The 20,189-nt window shown below is 35.5% G+C and overlaps 1 protein-coding gene and 1 non-coding gene across 2 annotated transcripts; both read left to right on the forward strand.

The window, feature by feature from the left end:
• Nucleotides 1-796: 796 nt before the first annotated feature.
• Nucleotides 797-903, forward strand: LOC131143570 (small nucleolar RNA R71). Its single transcript, XR_009133555.1, has one exon. It is a non-coding gene; the product is annotated as a small nucleolar RNA R71 (small nucleolar RNA).
• Nucleotides 904-18,683: 17,780 nt separating this feature from the next.
• LOC131168489 (uncharacterized) lies at nucleotides 18,684-19,971 on the forward strand. Its single transcript, XM_058127959.1, has one exon. It carries the CDS (start codon nucleotides 18,827-18,829, stop codon nucleotides 19,709-19,711), a length of 885 nt encoding a protein of 294 aa, XP_057983942.1. The 5' UTR covers nucleotides 18,684-18,826; the 3' UTR covers nucleotides 19,712-19,971.
• The last annotated feature ends 218 nt before the right edge of the window (nucleotides 19,972-20,189 follow it).

A 20,189-nucleotide genomic window follows, 5' to 3' on the forward strand; every position in this document is an offset into this window, starting at 1 on the left:
ACTTGCCCTCATCTCTCCGAATCAAGGTAGCGGCTAGTTGCCCCAAGGTGACTTCTAACTTTGCGATGGATTGGGAGTGAAAGTGAAGGAGTTTTTGATCCATTTTAGGATCAACCTCAATGTTCTTAAGGGTTCTCAGCACTGTCTTTTGAAATGTGTCATATTTAGGCGGAGGCAGAGGCGGCTGCTAAACGGTTGAAGATGTGGAGGCTGAATCACGATGATTTTGAAAATTTTCGTGTGGAGGCAAAGGATTAAGGGCTTGTGGGGGTCTTTGGGATTGAAAACCCGGAGCTTGCGACCTCCAGGAGAAGTTTGGATGTTGTTTCCACCCAAGGTTGTAGGTATTTGAATATGGGTCGTTGGACGGCCTATCATACTAGTTGTGGGTGGCCTTCACTTCCTCTTGCACAAGCTCGGGCTAGGAATGCGCATGGGGCAATTATAACATGTATGGGAAGGGTCAGAGCAAATTGCACAAACCTTTACACACGCCATTGTCTATGGTCCTAAGGACAAGCACTTGTCTAATTTTTTGGATATGACATGCAGGGTAGGGGCTAGGTCCTAGTTTGTGGCCAACTCGTAAACTCCCTTAGGTTTAGAGTTTGATGGACTGGATAGTCTATGAGTGGTAGTTATGTGCTGCTAATAATTTTCAGTCAAGTTTTCAAAGAGGACGCAAACCTCATTCTCGTGCTTTGTGAGGAAAGTACCTCCGCATGATGCATACACCATGAACCTATCTCTCTCAACTAACACTTCATAAAAAGTTTGAACTAATTGTCACTTGGGGACCTGATGGTGTAGGCATTTACAAAGTAGGTCCTTGAAGCACTCCCAGGTCTCAAAGAAAAGTTCTCCATCCATTTTGTGTGAAACTTGCAATTGCCCTTTGCAGCTAGTTAGTCTCCTCGATTGGGAAGTACTTTTTCAAGAATTCATGTTGCATGTTTAGTGTCAGACAGAGACCCACGTTTCACGTCACGATTTTGGAAGAGTTTGCTGGAGGCTTTAGGGTCTCTGCTATCTTTTAGCACGGTGTTCCATCCTTAGTCAAACAGACAGACTGAGAGGACGATTCAGATATTAGAAGACATGCTTCGAGCGTGCGTGCTAGATTTTGGGGGTAGTTGCATTAGTTTAAACCGCTGGTGGAATTTGTGTATAATAACAGATATTAGGCCAGCATTGGTATGACACCGTTTAAAACACTATGGCAGGAGATGTCGATCTCCTTTATATTGGGACAAGAAGGGTGAGTGGCGAGTTGTGGGGCCAGAGCTAGTACAGCAAGCATGTGATAAGGTTCGACTCATCAAAGATAGAATTAGTGCAGCTCAGAGCCGATAGAAGAGTTATGCTGATAACCACCGTAGGAAGTTGGAGTTTGATATTGGTGATCATGTATTTTTGAAAATAGCTCCATTAAAAAGGGTTATGCGATTTGGGAAGAAAGGTAAACTTAGCCCTAGGTTTATTGGCCCATTTGAGATTCTAGATAAAGTGGGGTCGGTTGCCTACAGGTTAGCTTTACCACCTGTATTACCCAGGATACATGACATACTCCACATTTCTATGTTGAGAAAATACATCCCAGACCCTTCTTATACAATTAGTTATGGAGAATTAGAGTTCAGGGATTCACTAATTTTTGCGGAGGTGCCAATACAAATTCTAGATAGGAAAGTGTAGGAGTTACGTAATAAGAAGATTCCTTTGGTTGGAGAAATCACGCAATAGAAGAAGCTTCTTGGGAGCTTGAGGAACAAATAAAAAAGAAATACCTAAAATTATTCCCAGAGGTTTAGTTGTAACCGGGTAAAATGTAAATAGTTAGGCAATATTTCTTTTGCAAGTACATGTAATAATTTAGTTAGTAAGTAGTATTTTAGTTTTGAGAGAATTTTATCTTGTCTATGTAATCTCCCAAGACTCGGAATGTAACCGCAGCATTCCTCTGCATAAGTGAGGGTAAGTAATAAAATAAGTAAACCGTTTTACCTTTAAGGGATGATGAATCATATGAATAGCAAATTTCGAGGACGAAATTTTATAAGGAGGGGAAAATGTAGTGACCCGAAGAAATTATGGTATTTAAATAATGAAAGAAGGGGGAAAAGGAGATTGTAATTTTAATATTTAAATAGGGTCTCGTCAACGAACATAGGGGATTCGTAGACGAGAGCACATGAGGGGCCCGTCAACGGGGACGTGTCTCACCGATGAGAAGATAGTGAGAGGATGTTTTGGCGATTTTGAATTTCGTTGATGAAGGATGAGTGTTTATCGAAGAATTGCCTTCTTGACCTCATCAACAAAGTGACGTGGCTCGTCGATGAAGGCTAGTGTATAAATAGGCCTAAACTTCATTTTTGGATAAAAATTCACGTACAAATCTCTCCTTCTCTCTCCTCTTCAGTTTCCTACCCTTCTCTCTTAATTTCTGGGTCCGTTCTTTGCCAGATCGATGATTTGAAGCCACCACGACACTCTTGGAGAAGTTCTCTACAAATCTGCTGGAGTAGATCGTCAGTGGGGCTAGTTTGAAATTCATCCCAGATTCAAGGTAAGGCTTTTTATTCGAAATTTGGCTTTACCATAGTTATAGGAAATGTTGTACACGAAGAAATACTAAAGTTTAGTTTTGCGAGATGTTGTTTTTAGGGTATTAAACGAGGAACCCTGCGGGTGCTGGATTGATTATCTTAAGGGTTTTTTCGGGGATCAAGTAAGGGGATAAAATAAGCTAGTTGTTTTCATGAAAATGTATGTATAATTTTACAGCATCTAATTTCAGAAAAATAAATATAAATTAGCATTATGTTTGGGAAAATATTGCTGTAAATGAAAATATGTTTTAAATATGTGTAATACCCAATTTTGTGTGGCATGAGTAGAAGTTATTATGATTTACTGATTTCTGGGAATATGACAAATGATACAAAGTTTAGTATGATAAATCGGCATATGGGTCAAGAGTTTTATTATGACATACCGACATACGGGCTGAGAGTTGTTATTATGATATACCAGTGTACGAACCGAGGGTTTATGTGATATGCCGGTGTACGGGCCGAGCTTTAAATATGATATGACGGCGTACGGGCTGAGAATTTAATCTAATATATAATACCGCATACAGGCCGTGAATGATAAAATATGAAATGTTGGCGTATGGGCCGATGACTTTTACATTATATATGCAAAATGATATGATGATGTTGATTTGACTATTATTATTATGGAATAACATTGTATCACAATTTGAAATATGTTATATGTTATCAGAACCTGGTTGGCTTGTTTTAGGCTTACACGTGCACGGTACCGTAACTATGTGATCATGATCATCATGATGTTAGTGTTATCGTTGTCATACATGGCAGTGTGAAGATGGATAGTCGATGTGGTTTATGGTAGTGTTGGCGCCCTTGGTGTACGGACCAAGTCTGGCAGACCCATCGTACTTACAAACTTTTCTTTTGACTTGGCAGTGGTCGGCCAGCCATTGTTAGGTTCCGCCTTCAGGCCACACAACCCAGTCATGTGGGGGTAAGTCATGACACTGGCCATGTAACACCCCGACCCTGAGGGGCCTGGGATATTAACTTTTTACTATTAATTACAGCGGAAGCAAAATAAACTCAATTATTATTAAACCAAAGCGCTAATTATCCACATTACAATCATTTATTTCAAAAGAAAAAAAATTTCACAACATAAATATCTGACATCATACTAATATTTCTAAATAATTTTTTTTTTCTATCCCCACTTGCGTGCTTGCTAAGCCTGATTTCCAACATGTTCTTCAGAGTTATCTGAAATAAAAATATGATTGGAGTGAGACGACGCTCAGTAAGTAAATAAGATTATTATTAGTGTGTGGCAAAAATGAGCTTTTTAAAAATTTCGTAAAACAATATTTAATATTATAACTTCAAAACTGTCTCTAGAATAAATATAAATTTAAAAATTTTTACATAAAACTTTTACCATCAACTATAACAGTAAAATTTTATAATCATATACTATAACTATTAAATTAAACTTTTAACTTTAAAACTGTATAAATATTTAATGATAAATATACATATACTTTTCCTTATACGTTTTCTTTAGATCGTCATTTAAATACTAAAATGATCATTTCATGTAAACTTATACTTTTCCTTCAAATCATCAGTAACTTTGTACACGTAATATGTATAAAAATATATTGTAAAAACCACCCTTAGGCCTGTTTGCCGTAAGTCATGTTTACCCCCATGACTGGGTTGTGCAGTCCGAAGACTGAACTTAGCTGGCTGGCCGATCAAACTAAATCAACGTACGTAAACTTTAAGTGAGATTTTCCTTATTAAGTCCTGGTCCGGAACCAGGTGTGCACTCAGGAGAAATCCACTAACATAAATAACCACTCTGTAAACAGTATGGGTGCACTCTGATCCGTATAAACTTTAAGCTGCGGTACCAAGCATCTGTAACTTTGAACTTTTGTTGCCATAAGGGGTTTTAAAATCATCTTATTATAATTTATGTAATTTAAAATAATATCATGAAAATCTCATCTTTACTCATATTTTCATAAAAATGTAACGTAGAAATAAACTCATGCCACACAATTTTTGTGTTAAAAATATATATAATTTTATTTTTGAATAGAAATAAATGCTGAAAATTTACCTGAGGGGATTAGAACATTTTTTAACCCAAAAATAGATGCAAGTATATTAAAAATAGAATTGGTATAATTAAATACGCGTAAAAATAAACTTATGGAAATTTTGTGGAACTAATTAACATAATTGAAATTTACTTATAAAATAAACTCGGGTATGAATTTTAAATAAAAAAAACTAACATAATCAAAATTTACTTACCTTCTTCCTTACGAACATTGTAACTAGCTCTAAGAAATGAGATCGGAAAGAGTGGGTGATTGAGAACTTATTCAAAAATTTTCTCTCCACCACAAATTCTTTCACTCACTAATCCTTCTCTTCCTTGAAAAATTGTTGTAAAAAATGAAGGTTGAGAGCTCCCTATTTATAGGAAAATTTTGGGGAAGAAATGAAATTTATAAAAGTGTAGGGAGATGGGTGAAATTATAATTTTTTTAAAATTAAAGAATGAGCAAGGGATGGGTAAGGTATGAGTTGAGTATGGGATGGGGAAGGAGGCCATGTGGGAGTGCTTGCCACCATTCCCATTAAATAAATTTTTAATTAATCACTTACCTAATTAATTAGTCAATTAGTTAATTAATTATTTTATTATTTTATTATTTTTCTTAATCATTATTATCATTATTATTATCATTGTTTTTACTTTTAAACTATTTTTAGTATTTATTTATTTTATTATTTATTTTTGAACAAAAATTAAATTTGAATTTTGAAAACTCATGTGGGCCCCACATGGTCTTGTGGGCCCCACACAACTTCGAGACTCGAATGGATCCTACGTAACTCGAATAACTCTTATACGATTTTATGCATCCTACATAACTTTGAGACTCGTGTAAACCTCCATACGGCTTCGGGACTCATGTGGGCCCCACACAGTCTTGTGGGCCCTGCATAGGATACCTATATTATTATTATTTTATCATATATTTTTAGAAATTATATCAGTCAAAACATTATTTTATGTACTTATTTACGTATATAAATAGTGTCTTATGGTTCCAGGACTTATGTAGACCCCACATAGTCTTGTGGGCCCCACATATGATACCTATATTATTATCATCTTATTATGTATTTTTACAAATTATGTCTGTCAAAACATTATTTTATGTATATATACTTATTTACGTGTACAAACAGTGTCTATCCTGTTTATCCTATGAAATTCCATTTTGACCAGGCCGACCTCCAGGGAGCAACTGAGCCGCAATGGTCTCTGAGCACTCACTAAGACAAGGTCTTTCTTAGGTATCAAACATGAAATCAAGGATCTTACAGAAAAACACTTTTGTATTGATATTAACTTAATGACCATTTTTATTATTTTATTATTATTGTACTTTAATTATATATATATTTTTGGGTCATCACAGGCCAGCTAACCTTCCAGGGTTGTTTTTATATTATTATCATATGAGATGAATTATGTTTATGGAAATCCAGTATGTTCTATCATGATATGATTATATATGTTTTTCCCGGATATGATATGGACAGTTTCACTGAATATGTTTATGTATGATTTATGTATAACATGGAAATACCCATGTTGCCACACACTGGTATTAGTTTATTTCCCTTAATTAGATGTGTCTCACCCCAAATTATATGAACATTTCAGAAGCCCCAGATAGGAGAGTGGATAAAGCTCCGTAGAGGTAGTTACAGCTGATCTACCATTTCTGAAGGGTAAGTATTTTAATAGGGTCAGATGGATTTTGTGGGAGGTGGCCCTAGGACTCTTTTGGGATGTATATACTTTTCAATGGATGTAGTAACTCTGGTATTGTGTTGAATGGTAAAATGAGATGTATATGTTTTTATGTTTCCTGCTGCTTAGGCTTCCGTGTTGTTTTTCTGATGCATCCCTGGTACCCACGGGTCCAGGTTGATTATGATTTGCTGGGTTACTATATAAGTTGTATTATCATTAATATATATATATATATATATGGTAAGTAAGCAGGTCGTTACAGCTTCGTATTCAGACAGTATTTGTTACTTACACGACTCCCAAACCAATTGATAAATTCCTTTTTATGTCTTTCATCAACATTCCTTTCATTTTGGGTTAGAATTTCAGTTTTATGTTCGCTATATGCAACAATAGTACATGTTAATGTCAATTAAGTATATAAATATGCATATGTAAATACAATACAAAGTTAGGAGTTTCGAACCATGTACTTAATATATATGGAACAGTTTCATCATAATTATTGAGGACGTAAAAATAGGCCTTTTGTAGGTTGTCCATATCAATGAAATCGTAAACCCGTGCACCGAACGACCAAAAATTTTCTTGAAATATAGAGCTCATTGGTTCTTCATCTTGGTTATAATAGCATGAACGTTTTCATTTTACTCCTCACGAGTGAACCTTGTGTCAATATCATATAAATACATTGAACAAAATGCAAGACATTTACTATCAATGTATGTATCAATGATTACCTTCCAACCATGCCTTATTGAGCACATACCTCTTCAAAGTGGAAAAGAATCTGTGCATTTTACATAACATTATTGAATTGTAGACACAAAAAGGAAAAAAAAAATGAGGAAATCACGTGACCATTATAAAAGGACTTTATAATTTACCTCTCAATAGGATACATCCAATGATATTGGACCGGTCCTCCAATTATGGCCTCCCTTGGTAAATGGATAGTTAGGTGGACCATCACATCGAAGAATGTTGGCTGAAATATTTTCTCCAGCTTGCATAGTATGATCACGATGTCACCCTCTATCTGTTCAAGTACGTTTACGCTCAATTTTTTGGAGCACAACTGTCAAAAAAATATCCCCAGCTCAATCAGCACCGAGCAAACATTTTGGTTAAATGTTCACGAAGGAAAACAGATAGAAACCATAGTGGAAGGACGTGATAGTCATGACTTCTCATTCCTAACATCTTCCCTTCCTTTGTGTTTATGCATCGAGCTATGTTCGATGCATATCCATCTAGGAACTTCACCGATTTCAACCATTCGAAGAATTTATTCTTCTCATCCTTCAAAAATGTGTAACAAGCTGATGGCATGAGAAGTTTGTCCCCATCACGAAACAAGTGCAACTCAGGCCGTATTCCAATATCTTTCATATCTCAACGAGCATTTGCGGTGTTTTTTGTATTCCCATTCATATCCAGCAATGTACAAATGACATTCTCACAAATATTCTTTTTGATGCGCATGACATCCAAGTTGTGGCATAATGGAAGATCTTTCCAGTATGGCAACTTGAAGAAGAAGCTTTTCTTTGTCCAATTCAACTCTCACTCAGCACGTTTTATTTTTCTACTGGTTGGTGGTTTCCCATATTTCACATCTCCGATCAACCTGAGCTAGTTTAATAGCTCTTCCCCATTTAGTCGCTTTGGATGCAACCTTCATTCAGGTTTTTCATTAAAGTTTTTCACGCCACGAGTCCTCCAAGGATGTCTAGGTCGTAGAAAACGATGATGACACATAAAACATAACTTGTGTTCATGCTTCAAGGATAAGAACCCAACATCTTTATTACATACTGGGCTTGCTAAGTAACCTTTTGTACTCCAACCCGACATGTTGCCATAAGCGGGGAAATCATTAATTGTCCACAACACTACAGCATGCATTCGAAATGTTGTCCCGGTTTCCACATCGAATGTCTCCACTCCTTTTTCCCATAGTTCTTTCAACTTGTCAATTAACGGACGCAGGTACACATCAATATCATTACCAAGTGTCCTCGATCCAGGAATAAGCAGAGACATATAAATGAAGGGTTCTTTCATACATCACCATGGTGGCATATTGTATGATATCATCATAACTGGCCATGTGCTATACGAGTTGTTCATGTTACTGAAATGATTGAACCCATCTGAAGCAAGGTCAAGTCTGATGTTGTGAGGATCACTAGCAAACCACAGATGCATTTTATCAAAATCGACTCAAGCTTCGGAGTCCACTAGATGGCTAAGGGTGTTTCTATCTTGAAGACGTTTCTCTTGATGTCATCTCATATCGACAACAGTCTTTCTGCACATATACAATCGTTGCATTCACGGGATTAATGGACAATATCGCAAAACTTTTGGGGGGATCTTTTTACCCTTCTTCTGATTAGTTGTATACCTCGGTTCATCACATTTTGGGCACTTGTTCGCATTTTCATGTTCACCATAAAAGAGTGCACAATCATACCTACACGCATATATTAGAGTGTAACCAAGACCATATTCACGTATGTATGTCTTCGCCTTATAAAAGGACTTCGGAAGTGTTTCACCATCAGGCAGTGTCGCCTTAATGAGACTTAAATGCATGTTGAATGCGCTCTGAGATAACCCATGCATTGTCCTTACATGAAACAACTTTATTGGAAACTCTAATTTTGAGAACTTTTTATAGTTTGGATATAAGGGTACCCGTGCATCCCTCATGAGATTAGCAAATGGTTTACCGAGTATATTCAACGTACTAGGATCGCAAGGTATAGTACTTGCTGAAGTAGATTCATCACCAGTACGTGACACACTGACATTGTCCGTGTCCACTTCAATCCCCCTTTGCAAGTCACCTAACATAACATTTCGATTAACCCTTCTGAACGTGTATCACCACCTATTATATTTGCCCCCTCATCTTCATCATCATCCTCATCGCTCTGAACAGCGTAATCTTTACTGTGGAACACCCATGTTATGTACCTTTTCTCCATTTCAAAGTCTAATAAATGTGTATGAACCAAATCAATGTGTTTGAATGCTATGTTTTGACATTTCTTGTAAGGACACCTTATTCTACTGACTTTGTTTGCACGAGGACGCGCGAACTCTATGAAATCATGTACCCCTTTCACGTATTCTGGCAAAAACCTACCCTAAGCGCTCATCCAACTCTTATCCATGTTCATTAATTACCCTATAACATGTTCAAGTAAATGGTGTTGATTACATTCTCATAATGTATATGACGCATGCATCGTGAATCCTATAATCAACCACCTTCCATCTAAAGGGTACGGATCCTATCCCATTCAGGAATGTTGCATTTACATTGCAATCAATCGCTCAAATTCCTTCGTCGTAGTCATTATAAATTTCGCCAGCGTCTCCCTATGGCTCTCCAAGTACACGAGATGGGGGAAGTGAACATGTTGCTAGTTTTCCATCACTAACAAATTGTCACGACACCCCACTATGTACCTAGAGAACATAAGTAGAGATGCGCTCGAAATATATAATGACAATTGAAAAAGTATGAACGATGACAACAATGTAAATACAACTTCCTGAACTGTCCACATTTGACAATCCAAGAATGGTTGAAATACAAACATTACTAATCGTAAGTGAAACAAATAATTAACATGTTCAGTTGATTATTAGTCAACATAGTATGACTGATAATCAGTTGAATTTTAATAATTGTTTTGTCTCACATGTATGATGAGGCATGAATGTATAGTAACCATTCTTGAACGGTTCTAAGCTTCAATGAACACAAGAAATGACAGTAATTAATTTGGTAATTTACTTCATATGGCATTTAGTTCTTGGCCTTTCACTGTATTTTATATATTGTTGTTCTAAAGATTTTCTAACCATGCAAAATCTCAAATGAATGCACAAGAAGGATAAAAAAAGTGAACTCTTATCTGCCTACTTTATCTGTGTAAGTAACATCCACATAAATTCTAGAAATAGTTAGAAAAACGTAATGATATAGTGAAGTACAAAATACAGGTAGAAACCAAAAATACCATGTATTTTCATTAATTTCAGAGGCAATATAATGTAGATAGAAACATCGAAGCACGTGTACATCCATTCAAAAGCATGGTAAAAAAAAATACATGAAAAATAAATAAAATAAAATAAAAGCAAAGGGTGCATGAGCACAGTACATAAGGAAAAAAGAAAGTGCATAAGAAGATCCCAAACATCTAGTCTATCCTAATCAGAGTCAGAATCAGAATCGAAATTGGCCGAGTAAGGTGAGGCGGCTACTACTCTAGTGGCGTCTCAGTCCCGTGCCAGTTCCTCCAGAAAACGACGAAATTCAGGGGTAAGAGGGGAGGGTGATGGTTTGCATGGCCTAGGGATATGGCACAACACCAACTTGTTAGGAATGTCCACCGAAGACGAAGCCTCAAAATCATATGGCATAGTCGGCCTAATTGTATGGAACAACACCGGATGAGCGTGCATGTCCTCTGTAAGCCTTGGGGTAATATTTCGAGATTGCTCTCTAATGGGTGGCGTAACAGAACGTGCCGGGGGCAAATGTGCATCCTCAAGAGTCACCCTTGGTGCTTTAGTCTCATTCGAAATCCTTTCGTGCTCACTCAGTGCCGCTTGACCCCTGTAAGAAGACTCTCCCCTTGGCGGGTCCTGGACCCTCTGCCGCTTGGCAGCGCATCGTGGCGAGTGGCCGTGCTTTGAGGCAGCCTAACGCTTCGTTCACGAAGGCATTGGCCAAGAAAGATGAAACCCTATAATTTATGTTGAAAATATTATTTTTTTTAGAGGGACATACTTAACAATAACATTACAAAAAAATATTCACACCTACTTATTAAAAAAATTCAACATAAATTGAATTTTAAAACTCATTTACTAAACCAAAGAAAATCAATAGGGTTGGCTTAAGTGAGCGCTTCATTTATATATATATATATATATATATATATATATATATATATATATATATATATATAAATTCATGAATAATAAGGTAAACATTTAAGTTATTTAGGGTGAGTTTGATCCCGCTCTTTTGTTTTGTCCTTTTTAAAAGATAAAGGTAGGTCTGACTTTTAGTATAGTTTTTTTAGTTTCTAAAAATCAACTTTTAGTTTTTTAGAAGTTACAAAATTAAAACTTGAAAAGCTAAAAGCTAACTTTTTTCACCAACAAGTTATTTTTTCTATTGTTGTCCTTAATTTTGTCTAACACTATAAAACGATCAATGTATAAATTATTTTTCCTAAAAAGACCATATTCATTTGTCATTATATACTTTTAAACACCTTTCAACTTTTTTCATCAAATACTCAAATCTAACTTTTTCTTTCTAACAGCTCCTTTTTCACAAGGAGACTAAACATTTTTAAAACGACTTCAATAAACTCATTCTTATCATCTCTTTTTAAAAAGGTCAATTTAGAAGTTATTTGTTAAGAATTTATGTTTAAATTTTCATTGTGTACAACAATAGCAAAAGAAAATTTATTATTCATAAAAACACCCAGCTCACCCTCTCTCTTGGGTGCCTACCAAAACCAACAATGATTTATAAATATCAAAACTTTGGACTTTCGTTTTTAGGGTGAATCCATAGATGCCCTTAGATTTTTTAAATATGAAACTGTAAAACAAGTCATTGCTAGTTAATTTGACGTTATTATTCTTATATTTATAACTAGTATTCCATTTTTAATTACTAGCAAGTTATTTGGTAAGATTTTATTTTAAAATCCTAAGAACATACTAGATAGTGATCAGTAATATTTTTTAATAAAATTTTTGCAAGTATTTATCATTTCACTTAAGTTATAATTTAATATCATAGTGGAATTTGCACATTTTATTTTAAGATCTTTTTTTAAAAAAAATAAAATTGGATCTTAACTTTTTTTCACTTTTGTTTGCCAACAACACTAGATCTTAGAAGGTTGCCGGAAGAGAAGCGCTATGCCAGGGCATTTGGGGGGGGGGGGTGGTTGGAAAGAAACGACTCCATCCCATTATGTTCTTTTAGATCTTGCCCCATTGCCAACTTTCTTAATGCTATTTCGATCTAAGTGGTCCTATTCTGTGTCCCGTGCTTGGAAGCATTACTCCTCTTTGAGGGATAATAAAGAATTAGCTCTATCTTAGCCCACTTAGCTCTTATTCAATGGGGAACTTTCGAGTTAATCCTTTCTATCAACTAATGAAATATTATTTTTGCAATGGAAAAGTGTAAAGTGTTATAGACAAATGGAATCACGAAAATGATGAACTTTTTTAAAAATTTTAGGGAGCTTATAACTTGTTGAATGACGAATGAGGTGAATGAATTCCAACATTGAAATCCATCATAGGCATAGGCAACATTTTTGCAAGCAGAAAAATCACAGCTCAATGAGCAAATAAATTTTTGTACTCTGCCAGCTATGTTTATGCATCATGTTCACTATGGCACCAAAAAGAAAAACAACAGTGAGTGTTTTAAGTGTTTCAAACATCATTTTGGGTAACTTTGGTCCATCAAAACCAGCATGACCTCAAAGCAATCATACAATTGGTTTGTCTCCACACAATTGGTTTGTCACTGCACAATCACATTCACCGCACAATTGATTTGTCTCCCAAATCAAAATTTTTGCATAAGATTAGCATCTCATCTGAGTGAAATTTTTGAAAATGTCCTTACACAAGACTATTTTTCATGCATCGAATCATACATTCCCTAATAAATATAAATAAATAAATAAATAAATTTTGGTATTATGCTTGGTTGGGGAGATGAAAAATAATTCTCACTTAAGCTCCTAGTTGATTAATGTGGAGAGTAGACGAGAAAAGTAAAAAGAAAAAGTCTACTATTTCCTCATGCACATTTTGTTTCCTGAAAGGGATTTTTGACTGCTTAACCACTTATTATGCACAACTACAGACAGTTTCAAGCTCAAGCTCAAGCTCAAGCTCAGGTTCAAGAGGAACAAAAACTTTTTCACTATTGGAAAGTTTAGGCCTTCATAGAATGCAAAAGCTTTGTTCAGTAAAGAGAGAATCAGTGGAACCTGTATGGACATGCAGAGCACAAATGAGATGAAAATGTAGTAGGCTAACAGCAGCAAAATAAATCAACTAAACAATGGCAGGTTAACACAGATGTACACATACATGGAAAATACCCTTTCTACTGCTTATAAACATCAAAAACTAAATAAAAACACACACACACACACACACACACAATAACAAATTCTTCAAATCTCAGTTCAAAGAAACATACCTCGAAGGCTGGAAGACTTCTGGCAGTTGATCTCCTCGGCGAAGGCAACAAGGACAAATATGGAGCGTCAGCGGCGGCGACGAGCGACGAAGAGAGATGGAGAGACTGAGAAAGAGAGAGACTAGAGAGATTGAGAGATATGGAGAGACCGGAGAGATTGAGAATTCCTTGAAGGCCTCCGACAGTTGATCTCCTCGGCGAAGACGACGGGGACAGATCAAAGCGTCAGCGGCGGCAGCAACAAAGAGAGATGGAGAGACTGAGAGAGAGAGACCAAAGAGATTAAGAGATATGGAGGAGACTAAGATAGAGAGACTGGAGAGATTGAGTATACCTTGAAGGCCTCTGGCATTTAATCTCCTCGGCGAAGGTGATGGGGACAGATCGAAGAGTCAGCAGCGGTGGCGAATATTGCGAAATAAATATTTTTTATTTATTTATAAATAAAAGAAGTATTAGTGACAATTCCCAAATCCGTCACTAATAAGAGACTAATAGTGAGGAATCACCAAATTTGTCACTAATGCTATAAAATAAAATTTTATTTTATTTTTTTAAATAAAAAAAGTATTAGTGACGGTTCCCAAATCCGTTACTAATAAGAGAATAATAGTGACGAATTTCTAAATTCGTTACTAATACTATAAAATAATTTTTTTTTTTAAATTAAAGAAGTATTAGTAACGATCCCCAAATCCGTCACTAATAAGATGATAATAGTGACAAATCACCAAATCCATCACTAATACTATGAAATAAAATTTATTATTCTTTTTTTAAATGAAAGAAGTATTAGTAACGGTTCCCAAATCCGTCACTAATAAGGGGATAAAAGTGACGAATCTCCAAATACGTCACTAATACTATGAAATAGTTTTTTTTTTTAATTTTTTTTAAATTAAAGAAATATTAGTGACGGTTCAAAAATTTGTTACTAATAATTGGCTAATAGTGACGAATGTGAAGATTCGTCACTATTGCGAAATAAATTTTTTTTCATTTTTTTAAAATAAAAGAAGTATTAGTAATGGTTCCCAAATCCATCACTAATAAGATGATAATAGTGATGAATTACCAAATCAATCACTAATACAATGAAATAATTTTTTTTTTATTTTTTTAAATAAAAGAAGTATTAGTGACGGTTCATAAATTCATTACTAATAATTAAATAATAGTTACGAATGTAAAGATTCGTTAGTAATATTGTGAAATAAATTTTTTTATTTATTTTTTAAAAATAATAATAATGACGGTTATTTAATCGTCATTAATAAGAGTCTTTTAGTGACAGATTTAACTCGTCACTAATACGTCAAAAATCGTTACTAATATTTTCTCAAGATAATTTTTATACGAAAAATGTTTTCCCGCGATATTTTCTATTTTCGGTGACGAAATTATTAGTAATGGTTTCAAATCCATCACTAATAGTTTCGTCACTAAAAATTAGTTCTTTTGTAGTGTGGCGTGGATTATTCTAATCGGCTGGCGTCAATTGCTCCGAATGGGTGATTGACTTGGGTGATAACTGTCCTCATTAATGCTGTGCTCTAATCTCCTCTAAGTGGGTGATATATTGGGTATATCAAATTAAATTTCATAACTCCAAATATAACCTAAATTTATACTAAATTAATATTTTGAGGCTCACTAATATGAATCTTATGTCGAATGTGCAAATGCCATGAAAAATTGGTTTTCTTTTCTTTCTATTTGTTATTTTATCTATGATTTGTTTTTATGGAATGTGAGCGTTCTTTGAATGTCAAATTGATAAAAATTACAATTAAAAATGCATTATAGACGTAAACCAACATCGCCCTTTACAGGTTTGAAAGGACATCACAGAGTAGAGACAAGCTTTCCTTAATTGCGACGTCAATTATGAAACTGTGGGCCCCAGCCGCAATTCCCCCGGTGGATGACGTCTCCAACCTTATTAATTCAAGTTTAAGGTGAAAGTTAAAAATTAAAATCCGCCCCCGCATTATTACTGCAACAGCGCAGTCGCCGCCCTCACACGCGCACGGCTTGCTACGTTGACCGCCGGCCACCGGTGAGTTTGGATGAACCATTGCGTCAATACCTGCGTGGGAGTTTTTCTAAATTTGAATTTCCTCCCCAAGAAAATTATAAACTACAGAAACTATCATGAGTACTGGCTCACTTTACTTGTCAACCAGGCCACCCAAAGACTCACCAAAAGTCTTGATCTTTTTTTTTTTAATTTAGGTATTATGTCATTGAGGCATGGGTCAGCAATTAGGTAATTAAGCCTTAAATTGATGGATATGGACTCCTTTGTTCAAGAAAGAAAACATTGGCTCCATGGGTATGATGTAGTAAACAGGCATTAGCAAGTAAAAAAGAATATCGGAGATTCAATTTCAGATAGATACACTCACAAAATTAACGATACCTGTGGATGATAAGAGTTTATTATGTGAGCCAATAGGAATCGTGAATGGTGGGAGTTCGCTCTATGAGCTAATGGAAACCGTGGATGGTGAGAGTTTTTTATGAGGTAGTGGGGATCGTGAATGGTAATAGAGATGTGTCCCGAGAGTTGGGTTGGGCGAACGTCCAACTGATGCATAGAAGTCGTGTCCGCATTTCAGACTTTACCCTGATCAGCGAGACTTGAGGGCGGAGGGCGCTGATCTGTAGGTTTGGTGTTGCACTAGGGGATCCGAAGGATTTGTTGGTGGCTGGAGTTCCTATGTAATAAAAAAAAAATACATTACATTTATAAAATTCAATGGAACAGTTATTAATTCCCTACTCAATCGTTACTTTTAAGTAACACATATTGATTGCCCTGGATCAAAATCGTCATATAACATATGAAACTATTATAAAATACTATTTAGATCCCGCATAGAGGTGTGAACTACACTGATGAGCGCATTAAATATTAAATAAGAGAGTCATTATTATAATTTTTACACGAGAAATGTTATGAGCAGATCTCAGTGTTATGAGCAGATCTCACACGTGTGCTTAGAAATACAAGTGAGAGGTGTTGTTCTCGTAATATATTATTAGTGGGCTCAAACATTATTACAACGTCTTATGATTATCGGATTGCAAACCTTATGCAAAGAAACAATACCTATAATTCCTTTTAAGTATTTTTTAATTGAAAATATAATTCAATTTAAGTTCTAAAAATAATTATTGTATGTGATTAGTCATATCCCATTTTAATGGATTTGAAATATTAATGAGAAGCATTTCTCAAATTTCTAAACCTTCTAAAATAATGTGAAATCATTTAATCCACATTTCATTTAATATTATAATACTAAGGTGCACGTGGGTTATATAAGTCTGGAGTGAAAAGACTCTAATTGCTTCCCCAGCAAGATTAACTCAAAGACTTTCTCTTCTCCCATTCACACTTCAACTTTCCCTAGAATTTAAACATCTTTTTTGTGAATAGTGGTTCTAGAAGTTAAGAAGAAAGTCCACGGTCTGATGTTCTAGACCCTCCCTCCTTCAAACCTGATCTCCTTCCACTTTGGACCACCAACTTCGCTGCTCCCTTAATACTTGAAGTAAGTCTTTGTTTGTTTATTCAATTCCTTATTTATATTTAATTTATAGAATGCTTATACGGATGAGTCCAATATATATTTAATTCACATAAAATCTTTTTTGCTATCTTTTAATAGAGCTAATTAATTTATTCGAAAGAGTATTTGTAGTTATCTCATCCTTTATGATCTAATCATTTTATCTTTAAGTTTAATTATATATTTTCTCCTTTTAAGTTCTACTACTTAACTCTCTTACACTGATTTATTTTATTATTTTTCTTTTCTTTTTTTTATTATATATATCTAATACTAAAACTCTATGTTGTGTGGTTAGACTTTTACCTGTAATAACTTTATAGGCCTTGCATGATAAACGATCTACCATCATAGTTAAAAAAAAATCGACTTGACTTCTATTTTATCCACTTTTAAAAGTTATTAAGTGTTTTTATCTTTTCTTAAAGCAAGTATACATTATACTAAAATTATATGACATAGCGAAATCTAAGATCATCTCCCATGCTTATTTTTGTCTTCACATTCATATCCTCTATGTATTCTCTCACAATTTTTATTATACCTTACAACATGTCTATTCAGATCTCATCCTATAAGTATTTTCTCAGTCCTTGATATGTCTTATATAATACTATCCACATCTTTTCAAAATTGTCTCTTAAGATTTTTTGTTAGGCCGACTTGAGAAGTATAAATACTAATGATATTTATTATCTCTTATCCTAATACTATCTTAATTTTTATAATTCTATCATTTACTCTATTTATATCAACAATGCTATATTTTAAGTTTTTATCTATAATAATTCTTACTCCATTCTTATGTTTTTTTTTTTTTTTTTGTTCCAGTGTACCAAAATTTAAATCCTTATTTATTAATTTCTCTAACTTTCTCCCCTCACCCACTTAGTTTCTTGAAAACAAATTATATTAATTATTCTTCTGATCATTGTATCCACAATTTCCATACTTTTTCTCGTAAGTATTCATATATTTTAAGTTACTAATTTAATCCTAATTTTTTGAATCAATATCTTTACTTGCCCACATCCAGAATGATGCAGGAACTCTTACATATTTGATACCGTACCCGAATGCCGATATGATGCGTCGCTTCGGGGTGACAACCTAGCCTTACCTTCGCTAAGAGCGAAAAGAAAAATAACTCTAAATTAATTCTAAAATTTTATTTATTAGAATGATTTTTAAAAAATAATAATAACTAAAGTTCAAAGCAAGTATAAACGTGGGGTTGGGTTGTGAGTTGCACGTGAAAAGTATAGCGCGTGAATCGTGCGCGAGAAGGAAATACATCAGCAGTGGAGAAGCAACTGCAACTGAAGAGAAATAGCGTCGAAGTGTCAATTCTATTATTCCAATACCAATTTTTCTTAATTTTTTATTTTCCCACGCGCAAACGTTTCCTTATTTTCTTCTTCGTCTATATAAATCCCTCGCCTACAACAGCCCCTGTGTTCCCGACAAACGCTTGATTCTCTCGCGATTTCCCTCTCTTTCTCGTTCTCCAAACGCCCCGCAACAGAATCGCCGCTATAACCGGAAGACGAATCAACAGATGCAGGAAGAAGGCCCAGTACTAGCTCTCTGCCCAAGCTTCAACAACTACTCTTCCCACAAGATGGCGGAGGTCGCCGCCAAAGTTCCCGAAGAGCTCAACTTAGATTCCAAACTGGCCGAAGAAGACGATGAAAAGCTTGACGTCGATGAAGACTTCGAGTTTTCTCTAGTTCGTTGCGGTTCTGATGCTGGCTCCGATGCCGCCTTTACTGTATCTGCCGAGGACATGTTCTACGGCGGTCAGATTCGTCCCATTTTCCCTGTTTTTAATCGCGATTTGCTATTGGACGAAGGTCGAGGACTCGAATCTCCGACCTGCGAGGTCCCGTCGATTCGAATTCCTCTGAAGAAACTGTTCTTCGAGGATCAGGATCCTCCGTCTTCGTCGTCGTCGGAGGCGGACGCGCTGGAAAGAGTTCCGCCGGGGATGTACTGCGTCTGGACGCCGAAAGCGGCGGAGGGGTCTCCTGGGAGGTGTAAGAAGAGCAAGTCCACTGGATCGTCCGGGAGGAGGTGGAGATTGCGCGATTTGCTTGGCCGGAGCAATAGCGATGGGAAACATTCCTTCGTGTTCTTAACTCCGACTCCTACTTCCGCCGGCGGCAAAAATAAAGAGAAAAGTGAGAAGACGGAGAAAGCTGCGAATTTAAAACAACGCCGCAGCTCAGGCGAGTTCTTGGCCGGAAAAGCTAAAGCGAAGATGCCGAACGGACATCGTAATGAGAAGTTGATATCAGCTCACGAAATTTTCTACGTGAAGAATCGAGCGTTGAAGGAAGGAGAGAAGAGGCGGTCGTATCTGCCGTACAAGCAGGATCTGATTGGGTTCTTCGCCAAGGTCAACGGATTCAGCAGGAACTCTCCGGCCTATCCTCCATGCTGACATGCCTAAGGTCTCAATCTCTCTCCAGGATTTTGCAGACAAAACAATTCTTAATATAAAATTTATCAATGTAAATTAATTAACAGGCGATGCAATCGCAATTCGCAGATCCAGCGAATTTTCCTAATTCGAGTGTGCCTTAAATTAGAGTGAATTTGAGTTTGCCTTATAGTTTCCCTTTTTTTTTTTTTAGTGAGGAGGGATGATTGTAAATTTTGGTTCTGCAAATAAATAATATAATTTAATTTAATTGTTCTCAATCAATTAGATATTAACTTTATTGTTCCTAAGTTAAAAAAAATTATTTATGGTTCCCTTATTTAGATTTGTGTGAACTTCAAGAAATTTAATATAATTTTATATTATATTATTTAACTTCACACCTTAAATTCATCTAGTATATTAACTTTATTATTAATTTGATTATTTTGTTGGATTCTCTCGTATGATTTAGAAAAAAAATAATTGTGATTTTTAA

Source organism: Malania oleifera, chromosome 11 (assembly GCF_029873635.1).
Source record: "Malania oleifera isolate guangnan ecotype guangnan chromosome 11, ASM2987363v1, whole genome shotgun sequence".
NCBI lineage: Eukaryota > Viridiplantae > Streptophyta > Magnoliopsida > Santalales > Ximeniaceae > Malania > Malania oleifera.

Coding starts and splice junctions, on each gene's coding strand:
- LOC131168489 (XM_058127959.1), top strand. CDS start 18,827: ATGCAGGAAGAAGGCCCAGTACTAGCTCTCTGCCCAAGCTTCAACAAC.